The sequence below is a fragment of the Mustela nigripes genome, chromosome 1, assembly GCF_022355385.1.
Source record: "Mustela nigripes isolate SB6536 chromosome 1, MUSNIG.SB6536, whole genome shotgun sequence".
Classification (NCBI taxonomy): domain Eukaryota; kingdom Metazoa; phylum Chordata; class Mammalia; order Carnivora; family Mustelidae; genus Mustela; species Mustela nigripes.
Window position 1 is genome coordinate 49,847,212 of NC_081557.1, and position 18,541 is coordinate 49,865,752.

Sequence of the window (18,541 nt, forward strand, 5' to 3'; positions counted from 1 at the left end):
TTCTTAAATGTGGTTTCAGTAGCACCAGTCAGACATTTAAAAAACCATCAGGGAGGGTGCCCGGGTGCCTCAGTGGGTTAAGCCTCTGCCTTCAGCTCAGGTCATGATCTCAGGGTTCTGGGATTGAGTCCTGCATTGGGCTCTCTGCTTGGCAGGGAGCCTGCTTCCTCCTCTCTCTCTCTCTGCCTGCTTGGTCTCTCTCTGTCAAATAAATAAATCTTTAAAAAATAAAAATAAAAAACCACCAGGGAGAATGCAGCAGGAGCTGCCCTTGAGATGTGGAATCTGGACCAGGGTTCTAGGGAGCACCTCTGCCGTCCTTAAGGAATGTGGGCCTTGGAATCCGCTACACCTCAGGCATATGCCAGGGGCCAATCACTTCGCTTCTCTGAGCCTGTTTCTTACAGCAAAGATTACAATCCTGGTCTTGTGGGCCTTATGGAAACAAGATGAAGTGGACTCTGCCCTGAGGCACGGCTGGTGGAGGGGTGGTGCCAGCTGCCCTCTGCGGTCAGTGAGCAAGTGGATGAGGGAGTGTGGTGCCCGTGTTGTCTCCTCTAGGCCAGCAGCAAAGCCTGCCTCTAGCCTTTTCATGGTGAGGCTCTGAAGGAAGTGTGCTTTTAGGCCTGATGGAAGACCTTTATGAGATTTCTATTACCTCCGTGATCTTCGGTGCTACCTCCTATGGTAGGCAAAGCAGGCTGGCTTGGCATATATTCATTTTATAGGCCGTGAGGACTGGTTACTGAATTACTGAGGCTTACAGATATGCTGCCCAGTGGTTTCTGCCACCTCCCCAAGCTCCTCACTGTCCCAGGATCATGCCCAGAACCATGATGGAGCCCGGTGGCCTTGTGTCCATCCTAATATCTGGGACATAAGGCTGGTGAGTGGTATCAGCTGACATGCCTAGGGCAACAAATTGACCCTTTCCTCTGGTGCGTTAACAGGAAGTCCTGCCTCCCAGAACTAACATGAGAATTAGGGTGCAGGAGGGTTAGTCCTCCATTTATGCTGATTCCCCACAGCCCAGCAGACAGCCCCACTGGGCTGCTTACCACCTTCACTTTGGCTCTGTTCATGGCACCCAACCCTGTCTCTCTCAGGGACTGAGACCCCAGCTCAATTTGTCAGATGCTAGGAAGTAGGTGAGGAATCCTGGGCCCTCCTTCTGTCTCCAAGAACCAGTCTAATATCCTGGACCCCTTGCCAAAGCACTGAAGGGCTGAGCCTCCAGCTCTGACCAGCGGGGAAAGAGCAGTAGTATTAGCTGCTTTAGGCAGCTGGAAGAGGGGAGTCATATTCTCTGAGCCTGGCTCTACAGCTGCCCAACCCTTTCCAAAGGACTCTAGCACTGGTCCCTGCGTGAGGAGTCCACAAGGGGAGAGAGGAGTCTGACTGGCCCCCGTTCAGTTGCTGACTTCCTATATGTCCTTGCTTGCATGACTGGTCTCAACCTTCATCTTCTTCCAGCAGCTATAAAATGGGCCTACCTCTGCACGAGATGCCTCAGCATCCCGGGACTTCAGAGTACCCAACCCCTTGAAACAGATATAAAATCTGCTTTCCTGTCTGAGGACAGGTGCTAGGGACAGGGAGGTTGACACCGTGTGCAGCCTAAGTTCTGTCTTGGCACTGCCTCCTTGGGATCTTGAGCCCAGGGAGAGGCTGAGACTCCAAATGAAAGTATCCTCAGGTTGAGGCCACCTGTTTGCCTTGCAGCATGTCCCACCAGTGCAGGAGTACCACCCACTAAGGGCATGACTGGAGGACAAGAAGTGGCCTGGCTTTGCCTCACTAGGTCTGGGACTTTGAGAAGGTTTCTCATTTGTAGAATGGAATAAACTAAGTTCATAGCATCTAAGGTTCCCAAGTTCTCTAAATCTTCCAAGAAGCAGAGGCAATGTAGGGTAGACAGGAACACACCGACTTTGCAGATAAACAGGGTCAGCTAGAGGGTTTAGAAAGGCAGGTGCTAGAGTACCAGGCATGGGTGATGTGACCTGGTGCAAGTGAAGCTACTGCTGCCCCGGCTGCTCCTTCACTTGCCATCTAAGCCCTGGGCCCGGTCTGGGAAGAGAAATGGACAGGATGACCTCTATGGGCCCCAGATTGGATGCTGGCAGCAGAAGGTGGGTCATACCTTTCTAAGTTAGGTGCCAAAAGGGCCCACTGGACCAAAACCTCTGCTAAGAGCTATGAGAGAGGGAAGAGACACCAAGGTTGAACCTGTTTTATGGGTGACATGCTGGCTGGGCTGGGCTTGGGGGCAGAACAAAGAGCTGGGCTTAACTTTTCAAGCAACTGAAGGCTTGGGATCCTGGCTGATGCCAGTCCTCTTACAGTGTTAGCTGGGGTCAACTCTATTGGGACTGAGAGGCGATGGGGAGATGAGGTAGGGAAGAAGGGTGAGAATGTGGGGAGAGGAAAGGGAGGTGGTGGGAAAGAGAGTAGAAGGAAGGGGTGAGGAGAGAGGGAAGGGAAGCACGGCCTGGATAGAGCTGAGCCTGAGCCAAAGCCAAAGCTAGAGGTGGTGGGCTCAGCAGCAGGAGACGCTCAAAAGGGAGCCTCGCGGGAAGTTCGGGTAGCCATGAGGGCCCGTTTGAGCTGCTCATAGGTGACAAACATCACCACGTTCCAGGAACCCAAACGGAGAAAGGAGGGCATGAACCTAGAAGAGAGAAAACACAGGTCACAGAGGGTAATCTGGTGACTCCTGAGGGCACTCCCACCTCCCACTCACCCATGGTATCCAATCCAACCCAGCTGCTCTGCCCCCAAGGAGGCTGAGCACTCAGGGAACACAGGCCCACAGCTGTGTGGCTGTCAGCCAAGAATCCCCCGGGAGTCTCCATTTTAGTACCGACAAAGTAGGGATGACAACTCTGGAAGTAGTTAAGAGCATGAGAAAATGCTGGTGAAATACCAGGACCAGGATCAGAATAGCTTGACACCTGGTTGCAGGTGGTTCTCTCCTATCTGTGTGTAGGTATGGGCAGCCAGGGGGCTTCAAATTGGATGGGACGGATCAAAGGCTCACCCTTTGTAGAAGGCTCGAGGACCCTCCTTCTGGAGCATGGTGAGGGCACAGTGGCCAGTGCTGCTGTACTGGCCCAGGGCAGAGTTCATGTATCTTGTCTTGACCACATCGACAGGGGAGGCGATGACAGTGGTGCAGAAGCCCGCCCCGAAGGCGGAAGTGAAGTGGCAAGGGAGGTCATCTGCCAAGGAGGAGCGGGAGAGGCGGTCAGGACTCCTCACCCCATCATTCCAGAAGGAAAGGGATTATTAAAATAGCTTAGGGGTCTGATGGTTTTAGAGAGAGACACTCCAGCTGGGACTTCTCCTGATGACCTAAGACTCCTTTTGCCTCAGTGCCTCAGTGTGCAAAGTGGGAGCTACATCCTAGCAGGCTTCAATATGGTAAATCTAAACTCATTCCACAAGCATAGGGGAAGCAGGATGAAAAGATGTAGTCAGTCCTCAGGCAACCAGACTCCCGCATCTGCTCCCAGATGGTAGGAAAGACGAGACCCAGCACCAATTACTCTAACTCACCTGTCATGAGGTTGGCCTTCAGGAGGGCATCCTTGATGAGATCGTAGGTCACCAGCTCAGCACAGTTGACAATGGCATTACGAGCAACATTGGGAGAGGTTCCTACAGGAGGAAAGAGTACCAATGTGGAACCAGAGACTAGGGGAGAAGGAGGATGTGGGAGAAGAAACACCTGATACACAGACACAAACCTTTCCAGAGTCCTCGGAACCCTTCCTCTCGGGCGATGGTCTTGTAGGCATCAACAGTGCTTTGGTATCTCCGGCCACTTCCAGCCTGGGCTTGAGCCTGGAACCGTACCTTTACTACATCTGTGGGCTGGGCCACAGCCACAGCCAAGGCACCTGTGGTGCTGCCTGCCAGGAGGCGGCTCCCGATGCTGGCATCTGTGGGAAAACCGTGGGGGTCAGTGCCTGGGGGGTTGGACTCACTTTCCACCTCTCCTCACCAAAAGCATCTCATCTCTGGCCTTTTGGGAATAGGATTCAGATAAGCTCTTGCTCGAAAAACTCTCTGCATCAAAGAAAAGTAACACTGTGAAGGTCTATTACTTGCTATGCACAGGGTCACAGCAAGGAGCAGGACAAAGTGAGACTTAGCTCAAGAGGTTACATGCCCTGAGAAATCACAGTCCTTTCCATTTGACAAATGTGAAAACCAAAGCTTAGAGAGAAGTGGCCTTCTCAAGGCCTGGGACCTGTTAAGACTTGGGATCGCATGCCAGATTTATTTCTCTCTCTCCTGTAATCTTGGGAAAAGCCAACCTTTTGATCTGGGTTCTCAGTTTCCACATGTATAAAATGGAGGGTGGGCAAGGCATGCTGAGGAGATGAAATGGAAGAGTGGTCTTGGAGGCAAAAGTCCTAGCTGTGTTTTTCTGGTTCCCCATTGTGTGCTCTTGGCCAAGTCCTTTCCACCAAGAAGACTCAAGTCTTTTCATCTGGAGATGATGCCATCTACTCTCAGAGCAGTTGTGAGGATTGTCCTGGGACAATGCCCTGCAGAGCTTAGCACAGCCCAGGTGTTCAGGAATCATTAGGAATCAAGGTCCCTTCCAGTTCTCCGTTCCTCTGACTAGCCTAAGGATCTGGAAGCCTAAAGGGGCTATGCAGCAAATCATCAATCAGGGATGATTTGATCAATCATCACAATGAAGAAAAGGCCAAGGGGCCTATGGCCCAGTCCCACACTCACGCTCAGAACCCTTGGTGTAGAACTGCTTGACAGAGTCGTAGAGGCCGATGCGGACGGAGGCAAAGCTCATTTGGCGCTGCAGGCCGGCGACCAGCCCACTGTAGAGGCTGCGGGGGCCCTCGGTGCGCACCATGGTCAGAATGGTGCCCAGCACGCCGCGGTACTGGGTGCTGGCCGCAGCCCGCACTGGCCCCTGCCTCTCTCCTTGGATCTGCAAGGTCAAGGTGGGTGGTTATGGATAAGGCAGGTTGCACTTTCCATCTCCTGCCATCCCTATGTTCCAAAGTTTACAGTTCTAAACATTTCCCTGGCCCTTAAGTAGTCTGTATTTTGGGGCAGAGCAGACCAGACAATATCAAGAACCCTAGGCTTCATCCACTCACCTGCAGCCGGACTTTCGCCGTGTCCAGAGGAAAGGTGATGAGATCTGCAATGCACGCAGCTGTGCCAGCCCCCAGGAACTTCACCGTGGCAGTAGGGGGTACATCTGTAGCCTTGAACCCAACCATAATGCTGATATCCCGCTACCTCCCAGGAGATGGAAAAAGAGTGGTGAATGGAACACTTTCAGGCAGCAACAAGACGAGACAGAGGAACTCTGCCGGAATCTAAGCCAAGGAGAAAGAAGTCCCATTAGCAGCAGTATGCCCAGTCCTTCCCTGCTCACCACGCCATCCCTACCTTCCCTGACAGTATCACGTCCCTAAGCAAGAACCAGAGCAACCTCGTGAGCTCTGGAGAAGCAATTCCTGCTTGGGGAGAACACATCTTGTGAAGCGGCCTCTCCTTTTCCCGGACTTACAGGGAGAGTCCAGCTCCTGGCTATCTTAGTGGGATAAGTCAGTGCCTCTGAGTCAATGCCCCAGCTTTCTGTCTGCTGGGTGCAGAGAGCTCACTGCTGATGCCCACATTCCTGCTTCCGCAGGTCCGGAAGACAGGCAGAAGTGGGGAAAATGTTGCGGTCAGACCAAGACCTGACAGGCACAAACTCACAGGCTTATGCCCTGGATTTCTTAAGCAGGAGAGGTTCCTACAGGTCTGAAATTGCCTAAGTCTAGGGGAAAAAAAAAAAAAAAAAAGAATGGCAAGGCCAGTTCAACCCTTTCCAAGCCCACTATTCTCATTCTCTTCCTAAGCCTGCACACTGGGGCTCTCTAGAGTCATTCCTTCAAGACTGCTTTGCTGGGTGTTGATTTACTGAGAGGCAGGAGACAAGGTCACCCCAGAGGGCCCTTACTGTCTGGCATAGGGGATGGGCAGGTAATTCAAGCTGCATTTGGGGCCTGCAGGACATACTCTCAAAATGGGGAGGGAACAACTAACTCCATCAGGAGAGAAGAAAGGAAGAGTGTGTGATCAGAAAAGGTGATATTTAGCTGGGCCTTGAAGGATCCTGGGCAACTCTCAGGGGTGAGAGCAGGTACACAGGCCCTGGACTCTCTCCCCCTGGACTACTGTGTGATGCCAGGAAAACTGGCTCCTTCTCTGGCCAGTTTCCTCTCCTTCAACACAGGGGATCCACCATCTTCAAAGGAAGGGCAGGCTTGGGGAGGTGCAGGTCAGAGCTCTCAAGAGTGAAACAGGAAACCAAATACTCCATTTTGTTCTCAAAGTTGGAACAACACCCTTCTCTGCTGCCCCCACGGGCTGGGGAGGAAGTGAGCCCAGTGGCCCAGTGGGGGAGGGTGACCTGCTTCTCTCTTCGCTGAGCTCACTTCTCTGACTTCAGGAGCAGCTGCTCTGAGCCCAGCCTGATTAGCCACCCTTGTCACTGGGGCCATGAGCAAAATGCTGGCCAGCAAGAGGAGGATGTGGTTGGAGTCCGTTGAGTACACAAAGACCCATGGAAGCAAACAGCTGCTTCCTCCTGGGCTGCTCACTCCAGGTAGCTGGGGCAAACAGTGAAATCCAGAGGCTCCTCACCACTCAGCTGTACTCAGAGCTCCTACAGGCCAGACCTTATTTGAGTTTTCCTGAAACCTGGCCACATGAGGCTCAGTGAAGATTGGGAGTCATACGGCAGAACGGGTTGATGAAGGTGCTTCAGATGCCCCAGGTTCCCTGTCTGACCTAACTATCCCCCAGGACGTGTTCCATACCTTCCCCACCCCCCCAGGGGGAGCACTGTTAGCTCACTCCTCAGAGCAGCCCTGTGAGGTGGCTGCCTTACTTCCATGTCAGAGGAGGGAGCTTAGCCAGAGCCACGTGTATAGGCTCCAAAGCTTATGCAATTTGCTTTGCGCTGGTGTCCAGAACATTTCTCTCCCACTGTTTTCTCAGCCCCGGCATAGGTAGGGCTTTTGCAAGGAAGTCTAACACCCAAGTTCTCTCATGCCAATCTGACAGTTCTGAGAAGGTTCAGGCAAACCATATCCCTTCTCTGGGGTCAATTGTATCCTGACCCTGACCTAGGCTGCAGTGCTGTGAAGGCCAGAGAAGAACAAGACCCAGCCCCCGTCCATCTCCAAGATAGGTGCACAGAGGCTCACTTGCCATTTCAAATGTTGCTGTGGGTTTGCCCAGGTCCTTCAGAGGCATGAGTATGGGGTCATTGGTGGTAAAGACCCTACTAAGAAGTGTAATACTCAAGCCTGGAAAGAGTCTATCCTAGCTCTGCTGCAGACTTCCAGGATGACCAAGGGCTAATCACTATCCCATCTAGGCTTCAATTTCTTCCTTTGTAAATATGGGGGACCACCATCCCTGGCTTGTCAAGGTCAGCTTAAAGGACAGAATGAGACCAGGAATATATGAAAGTGCTTTGAGAACTCTGAAGAGCAACTTCACTTGGGGGGGGGTATTTTTGCTAATATTCTACAGACGCCTGGCCCCAGGCCAAAAGGCTGCTGCTGTAGGCAGCAGGGGACTCCTGCCTCAGACTGGACTCTTACCCGGATTTGTATGGTCTCACGCTGAGGCCTCTGAAGATCAGGCTTCTCTAAAGGCATCCCATTCTTCAAAGCTGCCAGTAGCTATCATGGCCCGATCCCCTTGGTTTTCCATAGAAAATGGCTGGGAGACGAAACACCTAATAGACATACTATGTGTCCTGTGGATGAGGGCAAAGAAGAGAGTTTATTTATTTTAGAGAGAGAGAGAGAGAGAGAGAGATCATATGCCCGGGGGGAGGGGCAGAGGGAGGGAGAAAACCTCAAGCCCGCTCCCTGCTGAGCACAGAGCTCCATACCAGCTGGAACCCACACCCCGGGATCCTGACCTGAGCGGAAGCCCACAGTCCAAGGCTCAACCGCCTGAGCCACCCAGGCGCCCCAAGAGGATGGTTTAGAAAGGGAAATCTTTCTTAAAGGATCACACTCCAGCAAGGAAAGAGCCACCTGCTAGAGGCACAAAAACCCACAGTCCTTAAGCTGGGAGGTGGGGAGGAGAAAGGGAACAGGGTCCATTTCATCCACGGCAGCCGGGGACTAATTAAGTGCACAAACTGTGTGTGTGTGGGGGGGGATGAACCCAGGAGTACCCCCTCCCCAGTCTGCTTGGTATCACGCATTTACTGCCTTCGAGATTTCTGCCTTAGTGGCACTCTGTAGAAGCACTCCCCGACACAGCCGACTCTGACGAACGGAACTATTGTAAAAACGTCATGATAGGTCAAAGCCTCTCTTGGGAGTCCGCTAGGCCCCAGGTGCGGACTGTGAGGAGGATAGAAGGGCTGGAGGCAGGCCCTACTCAAAAACTCAAAACCTCCTCTTCCTCGGGAGGGGAAGGCCATTCAGATCATCGTGGACGCGCGGAAGGCCCCCCAACCCAAGCCGGGGCTGGGCATCCAGGACGAGCGGAGAGAGTGGAAGAGGAGGCTTCAATTACAGGCAACTGAACCTGAGCGGTAAGAACAAAAGGGAGAGAGGAAAAGAGTGAAAGAAGAGAGATAAGGAAAAAGAGGAGAGAGAAGAAAAATACAAGATAGGCTGGGAGAAGAGGAGGGAAGTTAAAGAGAGGGAAGGGCGCGGATCCGCGTCGCCGGGTTGCAGGCTTGCCGCAGGTGTAGCGGGCGCAGGGCTGGGGCGGGCGGGGCCCAGGCTCACCCGGCAGCAGGGAGAACACGAGTGCCGGCGGCTCTGTTTGTTGGCTGCGAGCGCGTGGAGGGAGAGCAGATGGTACTCGGTCCTAAAGCGCCGCTGGCGAGCTTGCAGTGGGGGTCCCCCGGGCCCGCTGGGCGGTTTCTGTCTGGGGGGCGGGGCCTGCGCGACGGAGCCTGTGGGCTCTGGTGGGGTCGGGGGAGGTGACCTTCTAGCCCCCGCCTTTCCGCACGGGCAGTCACGCCCAAGGTTCTCTGCGCGTCTTCCTCCACTCTCCTGCCATGCAGGCGGATTCCCGCGTTTACCCATTCGTGCGCCCGCAGGGTCACTCCGTCGCTCCGCCTCATATCCCCCTCCCCCGCGGTCTGCCAACCTCCTGCTGAGAATGGCAAGGCTGACGCCTGGAAAGGAACAGAGCCTGTCCAGGGTCACACAAGCCTCTCTACCCCGGCACCCCGCCAGGGTTCTTTCTAACAGCGCCCCCAGAGGGTCGGGTGGAGAGCACTCCCTGCTTCACCCGCCCAGTCTGCGACCCCCCGACCAGGCAAACAGGACGCCCGCCTCCCGCCGCTCTGGCTGGGCGGGGCCTCCCGCCCGCTGGCGATTGGTTAAAGCCTCCGCGTTGCCCGCGGAAGGAGCCAATCAGGGCTGCAGCGGCCGGTGGCGGTTAACCGCCAACGGCCGCGCGGCGCGGCTGGTCTTCCCTCAGTCTCCCGCCGCACCCCTGGTTTGCCCTGGGGACCCGGGGGATTTTCCGACCTGGGTGGGACGCGGGCGCAGAGCGTGACGCTCCCGCCCCCACTTGCAGCGGAGTGCTCGGGCCGGCGCCGCGCGAGAGCGTAGGCGGAACAGGGCCCGGGCCTGCTGCTCGCCCAGCCCCGAGATGAGAAATTGATTTAGATGAGATGAACCTGGCTCGTCTTCAGGGGGCCGGCGGTCTTCTCGGGGCGACAGGCACGTAAAAAACCAGCAGTTGGGTACTGTGGCTGGAGCAAATATGGCGTTTGGGGAGTAGAAGGAGATAGGACTCCTCTTCGCCCTAGTACGCCTCTCTGTCCTTCCTCTTCTCATCTTTCAGCCTCTCAGGACTGTTTTGAGGGATTGACTGAGGTAGTGGAAGCGGTTTTACTGACTAGATTGTAAAATTCTCGAGAGCAGGAAGCTATTTTCTATATTTTTATTATCACAACATTCCAAGGGGCGACTAGAGGCTCAGTGCGTGCCTTTTGGGCTGCTGCTGAAGATGCGTGGAAAAGCGTAATGGGAGGATGGGGGGAGATGAACATTTGCTGACTACAATTACCAGGTTCACGTTCAGTGTGAATACTTAGCATAATCTTGCGAAGCTGATATTAACCTAAATTTTACAGATGAGGAAAGAGTCCCAAAGGGGTTAAATCAGCCACCTAATGTCACACAGCTAGGAAGTGGTGAGCCGCGACTTAAACCCTGGTTTATCAGGTTCCATGCGTTTGTTTTCTGAATTGTCCACAAGCAGAAATTGTCAGCTGAGAATAACTGGAATGGGCCTGGATAATTATAGCAGGAAAGAAAAACACCAAGCACGTGGTCCTGGCAGAAGCAGAAAACAAAAGTGGAAACTGAGAAGTCAAGCCAGAGAATTTTTTCTGGCTCTGTGGAGGCTCCCATCCACTAGCTGGTCTAGCTTTTGCCTGTTGCTGTGATGAAATGATTCCCAGGATGTCCTGTGACTGGTGGTGAAACTGCTGAACTTGAGGAGACAGAACAGGGTGCATCTAAAGGCCTGAAGATAAGAGTGTCACCCTGACTGCCCAAACGGAAGAATCTGAGTTCCAAAGACTGCATACCCATGAAATGTTTAATCATTCCTGGCAAAATTCAAGGGCTGTTAAAAGGATCACGGGCGAACAATTAAAAAGAGAAGTAGAGATTCCCAGGACCCTGCGTGGATCCCTTAAGAACAAATCCTGTTAAATTCTTTAGGGGCGCCTGGGTGGCTCAGTGGGTTAAGCCTCTGCTCAGCAGGGAGTCTCTCTCTCTCTGTCTCTCTCTCTCTGCCTACTTGTGATCTCTGTCAATAAATATAATCTTTTTCTTTTTTTAAAAATAAATCTTAAAAAAAATTCTCTCAACACAAGAGTTTGAAAACAAAAAAATAAACAACAGAACCCCCAAATGCTCTTTTATTTTGGATGGACCCAGGCAGATTAGAGTAATGCTATAGACACTGTACCCCTGGACTTTTAGCAAGCCTATTGTCTGAGTTGTTAGAGATCTTGTAGACAGATTAGAGAATGTATACATACAGGTCAGTGCATTTTAAAAACTTGTTTCACATCTGTTTCATTGAATATATATATATATATATATATATATATATCCCAGTTTAGTTGTAAATATATGTGCCAATAATTAAGCTGACGAAGTTTATAATGTTGATAATCATACCAGAAAACAGTTTACTGTATTTACAGTTTTGGAACTTTAAAATTTTAAATACAGGAACGTCTGGGTGGCTCAGTGGGTTAAGCCTCTGCCTTCTGCTCAGGTCATGATCTCAGGGTCCTGGGATCCAGCCCTGCATCAGGCTCTCTGCTCATCAGGGAGACTGCTTCCCGCCCCCGCCCCCCACCTGTCTCTCTGCCTACTTGTGATCTCTGTCAAATAAATAAATAAAACCTTAAAAAAAATTAAATACAATCTATTTGAAACACTGAAAATGAAAAAGACCCAAGAATGCCATAGAAAGGGGCACCTGGGTGGCTCAGTGGATTAAAGCCTCTGCCTTTGGCTCAGGTCATGATCCCAGGGTCCTGGGATTGAGCCCCGCATGGGGCTCTCTGCTTATCGGGGAGCCTACTTCCTCCTCTCTCTGCCTGCCTCTCTGCCTACTTGTGATCTCTGTCAAATAAATAAAATCTTTTAAAAAATGCCATAGAAAATTGAAAACATTAGGTTATTAAAATCAACATGAGAAAACATTAAATATTAGACACTTCAAGTGTCTCTGTTAATTTTAAAATATTGAGTAGGTTGGCTATGTTAACCCCTGAAAATAAACACAAAACGATCTGTTTGCATTTTTTTAAAAGATTTTATTTATTTTTATTTAAATTTTTAAAAATTTATTTGAGAGAGCGAGCATGAGAGAGAGAAAGTAGAGTGGGGGCATTGCGGGTGGGTAGGGGTAGGGTAGAGGGAGAGGGAGAAACAGGCTCCCTGTTATTTTTTTCTTTCTTAAAGCTAGCTTTATAGTGACGGTCACTAAAAAGCATCTTGCTGCTGTGGTATAACTTATCACTTAAATGATGTTCACAGTGTGTTGTGGTATAGTTTGGGAAACATTTAATATTGTTTGGCATCTTGCTGATTATAGCACATCCTAATGCAACAAAGAGCTACTTTATTCTTTTTAATATTTTATTTATTTGACAGAAAGAGCACAGGCAGGGGGAGTGGCAGGCAGAGGGGAAGGGAGAAGCAGGTTCCCTGCTGAGCAGAGAGCCCAACAGTGGGGTTTGATGCTAGGACCCTGAGATAATGACCCAAGCTGAAGCCAGGTGCCTAACTGACTGAGCCATCCAAGCACCCACAAAGAGCTGCTTTAAAAAAAATTGAGGGGCACCTGGATGGCTCAGTAGGTTGAACATCCAACTCTCAATTTGGCTCAGGTCATGGGATGACACCCACCTCCCCTCCCATCAGGTTCCCCCACTTAGTGGGGAGTTTGCTTCTCTCTCTCTCTCCTCTGCCCCTTCCTCCACTTGAAAGCTCTCTCTCAAATAAACAAGTCTTTTTTTTTAATTGATGCTAGGTTCTTTTTTCTTTCTTTCTTTTTTTGTTTTTTAAACAAAGACTTTCTAGCAGTCAGCACTGTATTTTTTTATCTTGAGTTGTTCTAAGGATAAGCTTTATGATCACTGCTAACATTTATAAGCCGTCACTATGAACATTGTAATTGTGATTTTATGCGTTACTATATCAAACCTAGATCTCGTCTAATTTTATATTTTGTTACCTATGCTTTTGGAGCTAATGGAAGAGATTTAACTCTTCTTATGAAAATACTTCTTGGTATTTAGAGTAGAAAGAGTATAAAACAATAAACATGCAGTATTGAGAAGTTTGAAAAGGCATTAAGAATTCTTTTTTTTTTAAAGATTTTATTTACTTTGATAGAGAGAGACACAGCAAGAGAGGGAACACAAGCAGGGGGAATGGGAGAAGCTGGTTTCCCACTGAGCAGGGAGCCTGAGGTAGGGCTCGAACCCAGGACCCTGGGATCATGCCAAGCCAAAGACAGATGCTTAACTACTGAGCCACCCAGGTGCCCCAAGACATTAAGAATTCTAGTAGATATCTTTAACTTATGCATATCAATTGAATCTTATTGAAGATATGCAAATCAGCATAGTTGTATATAATTTAACCTTTTTTTTTTTTTAAAGATTTTATTTATTTGTCAGAGAGAGAGCAAGAGTGAGCACAGGCAGACAGAGTGGCAGGCAGAGTCAGAGGGAGAAGCAGGCTCCCTGTGGAGCAAGGAGCCCGATGTGGGACTCGATCCCAGGACACTGGGATCATGACCTGAGCCGAAGGCAGCTGCTTAACCAACTGAGCCACCCAGGCATCCCTTAACCTTGTTTTTTAAGGTCTTTACTCAGACTATAAAGATTCACTGACATCTTATGAGAAGTTTTGGGGAAAAAATTTTTTTTTACCCATTTAGAATTCATTCAAAGTCCAACAAGCAATCCTTGAAAGGATGTTAACAGGTCCAATTTGCATTTTTTTTTCTGGTACCAGCTTTATTGAAATATAATTAATATACTCTGCAATTCATCCATTTAGAGAGAAAGTCAACAGTTTTTAGTATAGAGTTGTGCAACCGTCACCACAACCAATTTTAGAACATTTTAATCATTTCAAAACACCCAACCCCTCCTTACCCTTTACCTGTCATGCCCCAATAACCTCCATCTTTCCCAGCCCTACTTTCTCCCTCTATAGAGTTACCTATTCGGACTTTTCATGTAAGTAGAAGCATACTGTATGTGGTCCTTTGTGTCTGGCTTCCTTCACTTAGCATTCTGTTTTCAGGGTTCATCTATGTTGTAGTATGCATCAGCACTTAATTCCTTTTTATTACTGAATAAAGATACATCTTTTAACTTCTTTAAAGATGCATCTTTTAACTCTTAACAGTGTTTTTCTAATTCAACATTACAGATATAGTGTTTGGGTCATCTGGGTGGCTCAGTCAGTTAGGCACCTGGCTTCAGCTTGGGTCATGATCTCAGGGTCCTGGGATGGAGCCCTGAATTGTGCTCTCTGCTCAGCGGGGAGCCTGCTTCTCCCTCCCCCTCTGCCTGCCATTCCCCCTGCCTGTGCTCTTTCTCTCTGTCAAATAAATAAAATATTAAAAAGAATAAAGCAGCTCTTTGTTGCATTAGGATGTGCTATAGTCAGCAAGATGCCAAACAATATTAAATGTTTCCCAAACTATACCACAACACACTTTGAACATCATTTAAGTGATTAGTTACACTACACCAGCAGGATGCTTTTTAGTGACCGTCATTATAAAGCTAGCTTTAAGAAAGAAAAAAAACACCCAGTGTGAATAACACATGTTGTTATCAAATTACTGCAAGTGAAGATTAGCAGTGAGGAGGGTGACCCTCTATTCCATTCTGATAAGATTGATAAGATTTCTTGTCTTTAAATATTGCATTATTTGCAGGAAGTGGGACTTCCATACCAGCATAAGATGGTAAAGCAAACTTGAAAAACTGGCTTCAGTGTGAATATCCAGTGTTTAAATCTCTTTCCTGGAATGAATGAAAAATTAAGGACGTGTAGACAGAGTTTTCTCTGAACGGAGTGGAGTGGTTTGTTTGTTCTGAATGGGGTTTTTGAAGGCTTTTTTCTCTGCAAAGTTTGTGTGTAGCAGGTTTCCTACAAACATTCTCATTTAATTCAGAGCTAACCAGGAATTTCAAAGCACAGCTCAAGGGGAAACCAGTCGGCTTCTGTTGTGGCAACATTAGAGTTCTGTTTTGTTGTTGAATCTGTAGTTGCTTCCTCAGTAACTATTTCAAATGATTCTGTACGTTCATTTGCTCTGAGTCAGAAGTTAAATCAGGTTCTCCTTTTTTTCTCAGAAACATCACCAAGTTTTCTGTTTGTAGGTTGTTTAGAAGTGTAGAGCATGGTGACATAACCACAGAAATCCCTGCTAACTCATCCTGTTCCGAATATTTGCAATGCTTTATGACTCACGCCTCTCCTTGTAGTTGTTTTATCAAATGGGAAAAGTTTCTCTCATCCCATCATTCAATATGTGTGAATATGTGTGAAGTAGGAATTACTTCAAGTTTATTATTTTTTTAAGGATTTTATGTATTTATTTGATAGATCACAAGTAGGCAGAGAGGCAGGCAGAGAGAGAGGGGGAAGCAGGCTCCCCGCTGAGCAGAGAGACCGATGTGGGGCTCGATCCCAGGACCCTGAGATCATGACCTGAGCCAAAGGCAGAGGCTTTAACCCACTGAGCCACCCAGGCACCTCTTACTTCAGGTTTATGACTCTAAGACATTATTAGTGCCTAATATTGACCATGAATTATATCTGACTGTTTTTGAAGTCTTACACTTTTGGACAGTAATAAAAAAATGGGGATTTAACTTCTGGGTGGTGACTTCTGGATAATGGGTCTAAAATGCCGAGCTGTCCTCCTGCCAATGGGCTGGATCTGTCAGTGAGAGGAGCCATGGTAACAAGCAATTTGTAATTTTTGTTTAGAAGTCTGCTGCAAGTTGTAGGGTTCAAATCAAGAAGGCTTTACAGTGTAAGAGATTCAGAAGAAAAACATAATCAGGTTGTCATTACAATGCACAGACAGTATTTGTTTCTCTAAGTGCCAGATCAAGATATCTCTGTAGTCTCCGCTTGTCCTTCCCAAGTATTTTGAATCTTTTCTGATTCTGTAAGGAAGCTGTCCAGAGACTCCTGTGAGAGTTTGCTAACTTTTGGTGAAAGATTTCCCATCATTAAGAAGGTAATAGTGGGGATGCCTGGGTGGCTCAGTTGGTTAAGCAGCTGCCTTCAGCTCAGGTCATGATCCCAGCGTTCTGGGATCGAGTCCCACATCAGGCTCCTTGCTTAGCAGGGAGCCTGCTTCTCCCTCTGCCTCTGCCTGCCATTCTGTCTGCCTGTGCTCGCTCTCTCTCCCTCTCTCTCTCTGATAAATAAATAAAATCTTAAAAAAAAAAAAAAGAAGGTAATAGTGGAGTCAAATAGGGAAGCAGTATCTTTGTATATCCTGGGGACAGACCCGCACTGCTTGGACAGACTGTGTCAGCTGGATCTAGTTTCAGTATCAGAGCTGACAAAGCTTCTCGTTCAGGACTCCTACTTTCTCCACCTGCCCTGGTAAGAATATCTTTTGTGGATGTAGACTACTTTTAAATTTGTTTACAGAGGGTACATTCCACCATGATAATGAAGTTGATCCCGGTTTCTTACTTGTCTCTTCTTATGCACAAAGTTGGCCCAATCAGCAGTACTTGGACAAATCATTCATAACCAATGATAAGTGTATCTCAAGGACATTTGCAAGCTCGGCAGCATTAATATGCTTACCTATTGAAAGAACTATAGTTCCAAAGTAATTACTAGTCATGTTGCACTCAGTTCATTACAGAACCTTCAAGAGAATGAGATTGTTAGGGTGCCTGGGTGGCTCAGTGGGTTAAAGCCGCTGCCTTCGGCTCAGGTCATGATCTCAGGGTCTAGGATCAAGCCCCACATCGGGCTCTCTGCTCAGCAGGGAGCCTGCTTCCTCCTCTTTCTATGCCTGCCTCTCTGCCTACTTGAGATCTCTCTCTGTCAAATAAATTAATAAAATCTTTAAAAAAAATGAAATTGTCATCAGAGATTGATAGGTTCAAATAAATAAATCCTTTATTATATAAACTATGCACCACATTATAATCTAGTGATCCAGAGAGTTAAGGACTGACCTGAATCAATGATCTTAACTATATATATTTCTCAGGCAAGATGCATATTTTTACATCATTTTTGTGATCTGACCAGTTTACACTCCTTACCATGTCTCTGTGGGATTTTCTACTGGCTTTATTGGTAGGTGATCATTCCTCCAAATTTCAAAAAGAAAAAATTTGATCTATACTGATTCATAATATCAATGTACCACTGTCTTTTAATGCCAAGAAACCGTAGACAGTCAGCTCTAATAACATTGGACAATGAAGCAGAAATTTTCTCTTTTTTCAAAATGTCCTCTGTAACCTCAGCATGATACAAAAATATTATCTTCAGACCCACAATATCCAATAAATGGTGAAGGTAAAGCCTGAAAAAATCGAGAGTATAATAGGTCCTCAAAGTATTTGCAGTCATCTTTCTTGACATGTTTATATTTCCATATCATAGCTGATGGTGGGTATGTAGAGGACTATCTACTTGGCATATTTTCTCTGTGAATTTTAAAGACCCTGTCACATATTGGCTAGCAGCTTGCTCTGTGGGTGATGTGCTTTATGTGGACCTCCATGTTTATGGTGTGCGAGCCCTGAGACAGCTGGGGGAAGCCCACTAGGGGCCTGGTGCCTTACACTTTGGAATTCCCGATGGTGAGGGCTCCAGACAGCTCAGCGTGGCAGAGAACAGAGAATGGTGCGAGGGGTGTACCAGAGGACCCAGTTTGTTCATTAAATTATATTTTAAGGGAGAAAGAAAGAGCTTTTAAGATCCTTTTTTTAATAAATAACTCTCTAGGCCCTAACCGACTTTCCTATATAACCATTCCTGAAATTTTGATGGGAAGACTGGAGAATGCTTTCATTTTGCTTCTCTGCATTTCAAAATGTTTACCTTTATGGCTGTTTTATTTCTGGCTTTTCCATATCCATTCCAGAGTGATCCCTACCACCTTACCCCATTATTCTGTCCTCTTCTGTCTTCTCCAGGATCCTGTTTCTGCAATCTATTTCCCTTATCTTCAATCTTTCCTTTCTTCTACTCTGTGTGTGTAAATGGAAAGAAACCCTCAGGACTTTCCTACCCCTTCTACAGTGGCTTTCCCCCCTCCTTCCTTTCTCTGCCACACTTTCCAGACAATTGGCTGTCCTCTGACTTCTCAGCCTCTGGCACAGCTCTTACATATTTCATGCATGAATAAAGGAATGATCTCACGTTCACCTCATTCACTTAATGCCAGCCACACACAGCCTTCTTTCTGTTCTCTGAACATGTCAAGCTCATTCCCATAGGGCCTGTGGGCTGCTTGTTTCCTTATCCTGGCCAGCTCCTCTCATCATCCCTGCATATACACACACACTCACACATACATACAGATACCCTGCACACATAGATACACAGGCACACATGTTTCTTGGAGATCACCAGTGATCCCTTTTTCAAATTAAGTGCATATTTATTTATTTATTTTTTAAATTAAAACAAAAAATTTTTTTAAAGATTTTATTTATTTGACAGAGAGAGCGTGAGAGAGCGCAAGCAGTGGGAGCAGCAGGCACAGGGAGTCGGAGAAGCAGGCTCCCTGCCGAGCAGAGAGCCTGATGCAGGGCTTGATCCCAGGACCCCAGGATCTTGACCTGAGCCAAAGGCAGACACCCAACCACCTGAGCCACCCAGGTGCCCCAAGTGCATTTTTAAAGTAAATTTTATTTTCTTTCTTTCTTTCTTTCTTTCTTTCTTTCTTTCTTTCTTTCTTTCTTTCT

General features: G+C 48.0%; 1 protein-coding gene and 1 pseudogene across 1 annotated transcript; both read right to left on the minus strand.

Moving 5' to 3' along the window:
• Positions 1–2,219: 2,219 nt before the first annotated feature.
• On the minus strand, positions 2,220–9,139 carry UCP2 (uncoupling protein 2). The gene is made up of 8 exons (XM_059410566.1): positions 8,796–9,139; positions 7,644–7,801; positions 5,136–5,360; positions 4,753–4,963; positions 3,750–3,944; positions 3,559–3,660; positions 3,041–3,221; positions 2,220–2,671 (listed from the first exon to the last, which is right to left on the minus strand). The coding sequence occupies exons 3-8, from the start codon at positions 5,259–5,261 to the stop codon at positions 2,557–2,559; spliced, it is 930 nt and encodes a 309-aa protein (XP_059266549.1). The 5' UTR covers positions 5,262–5,360; positions 7,644–7,801; positions 8,796–9,139; the 3' UTR covers positions 2,220–2,556.
• LOC132017300 (protein FAM91A1-like) lies at positions 8,792–16,455 on the minus strand (annotated as a pseudogene).
• Positions 16,456–18,541: the final 2,086 nt, after the last annotated feature.

What these genes read in the sequence shown, in the direction of transcription:
- UCP2 (XM_059410566.1), bottom strand. Translation starts at nt 5,261, where the DNA reads ATGGTTGGGTTCAAGGCTACAGATGTACCCCCTACTGCCACGGTGAAG. An exon ending in GTTCCGAGGACTCTGGAAAG is followed by an intron (nt 3,661 to 3,749) that starts GTTTGTGTCTGT and finishes TTCCTCCTGTAG; the next exon opens with GAACCTCTCCCAATGTTGCT. An exon ending in CCTCGAGCCTTCTACAAAGG is followed by an intron (nt 2,672 to 3,040) that starts GTGAGCCTTTGA and finishes TCTCTCTTCTAG; the next exon opens with GTTCATGCCCTCCTTTCTCC.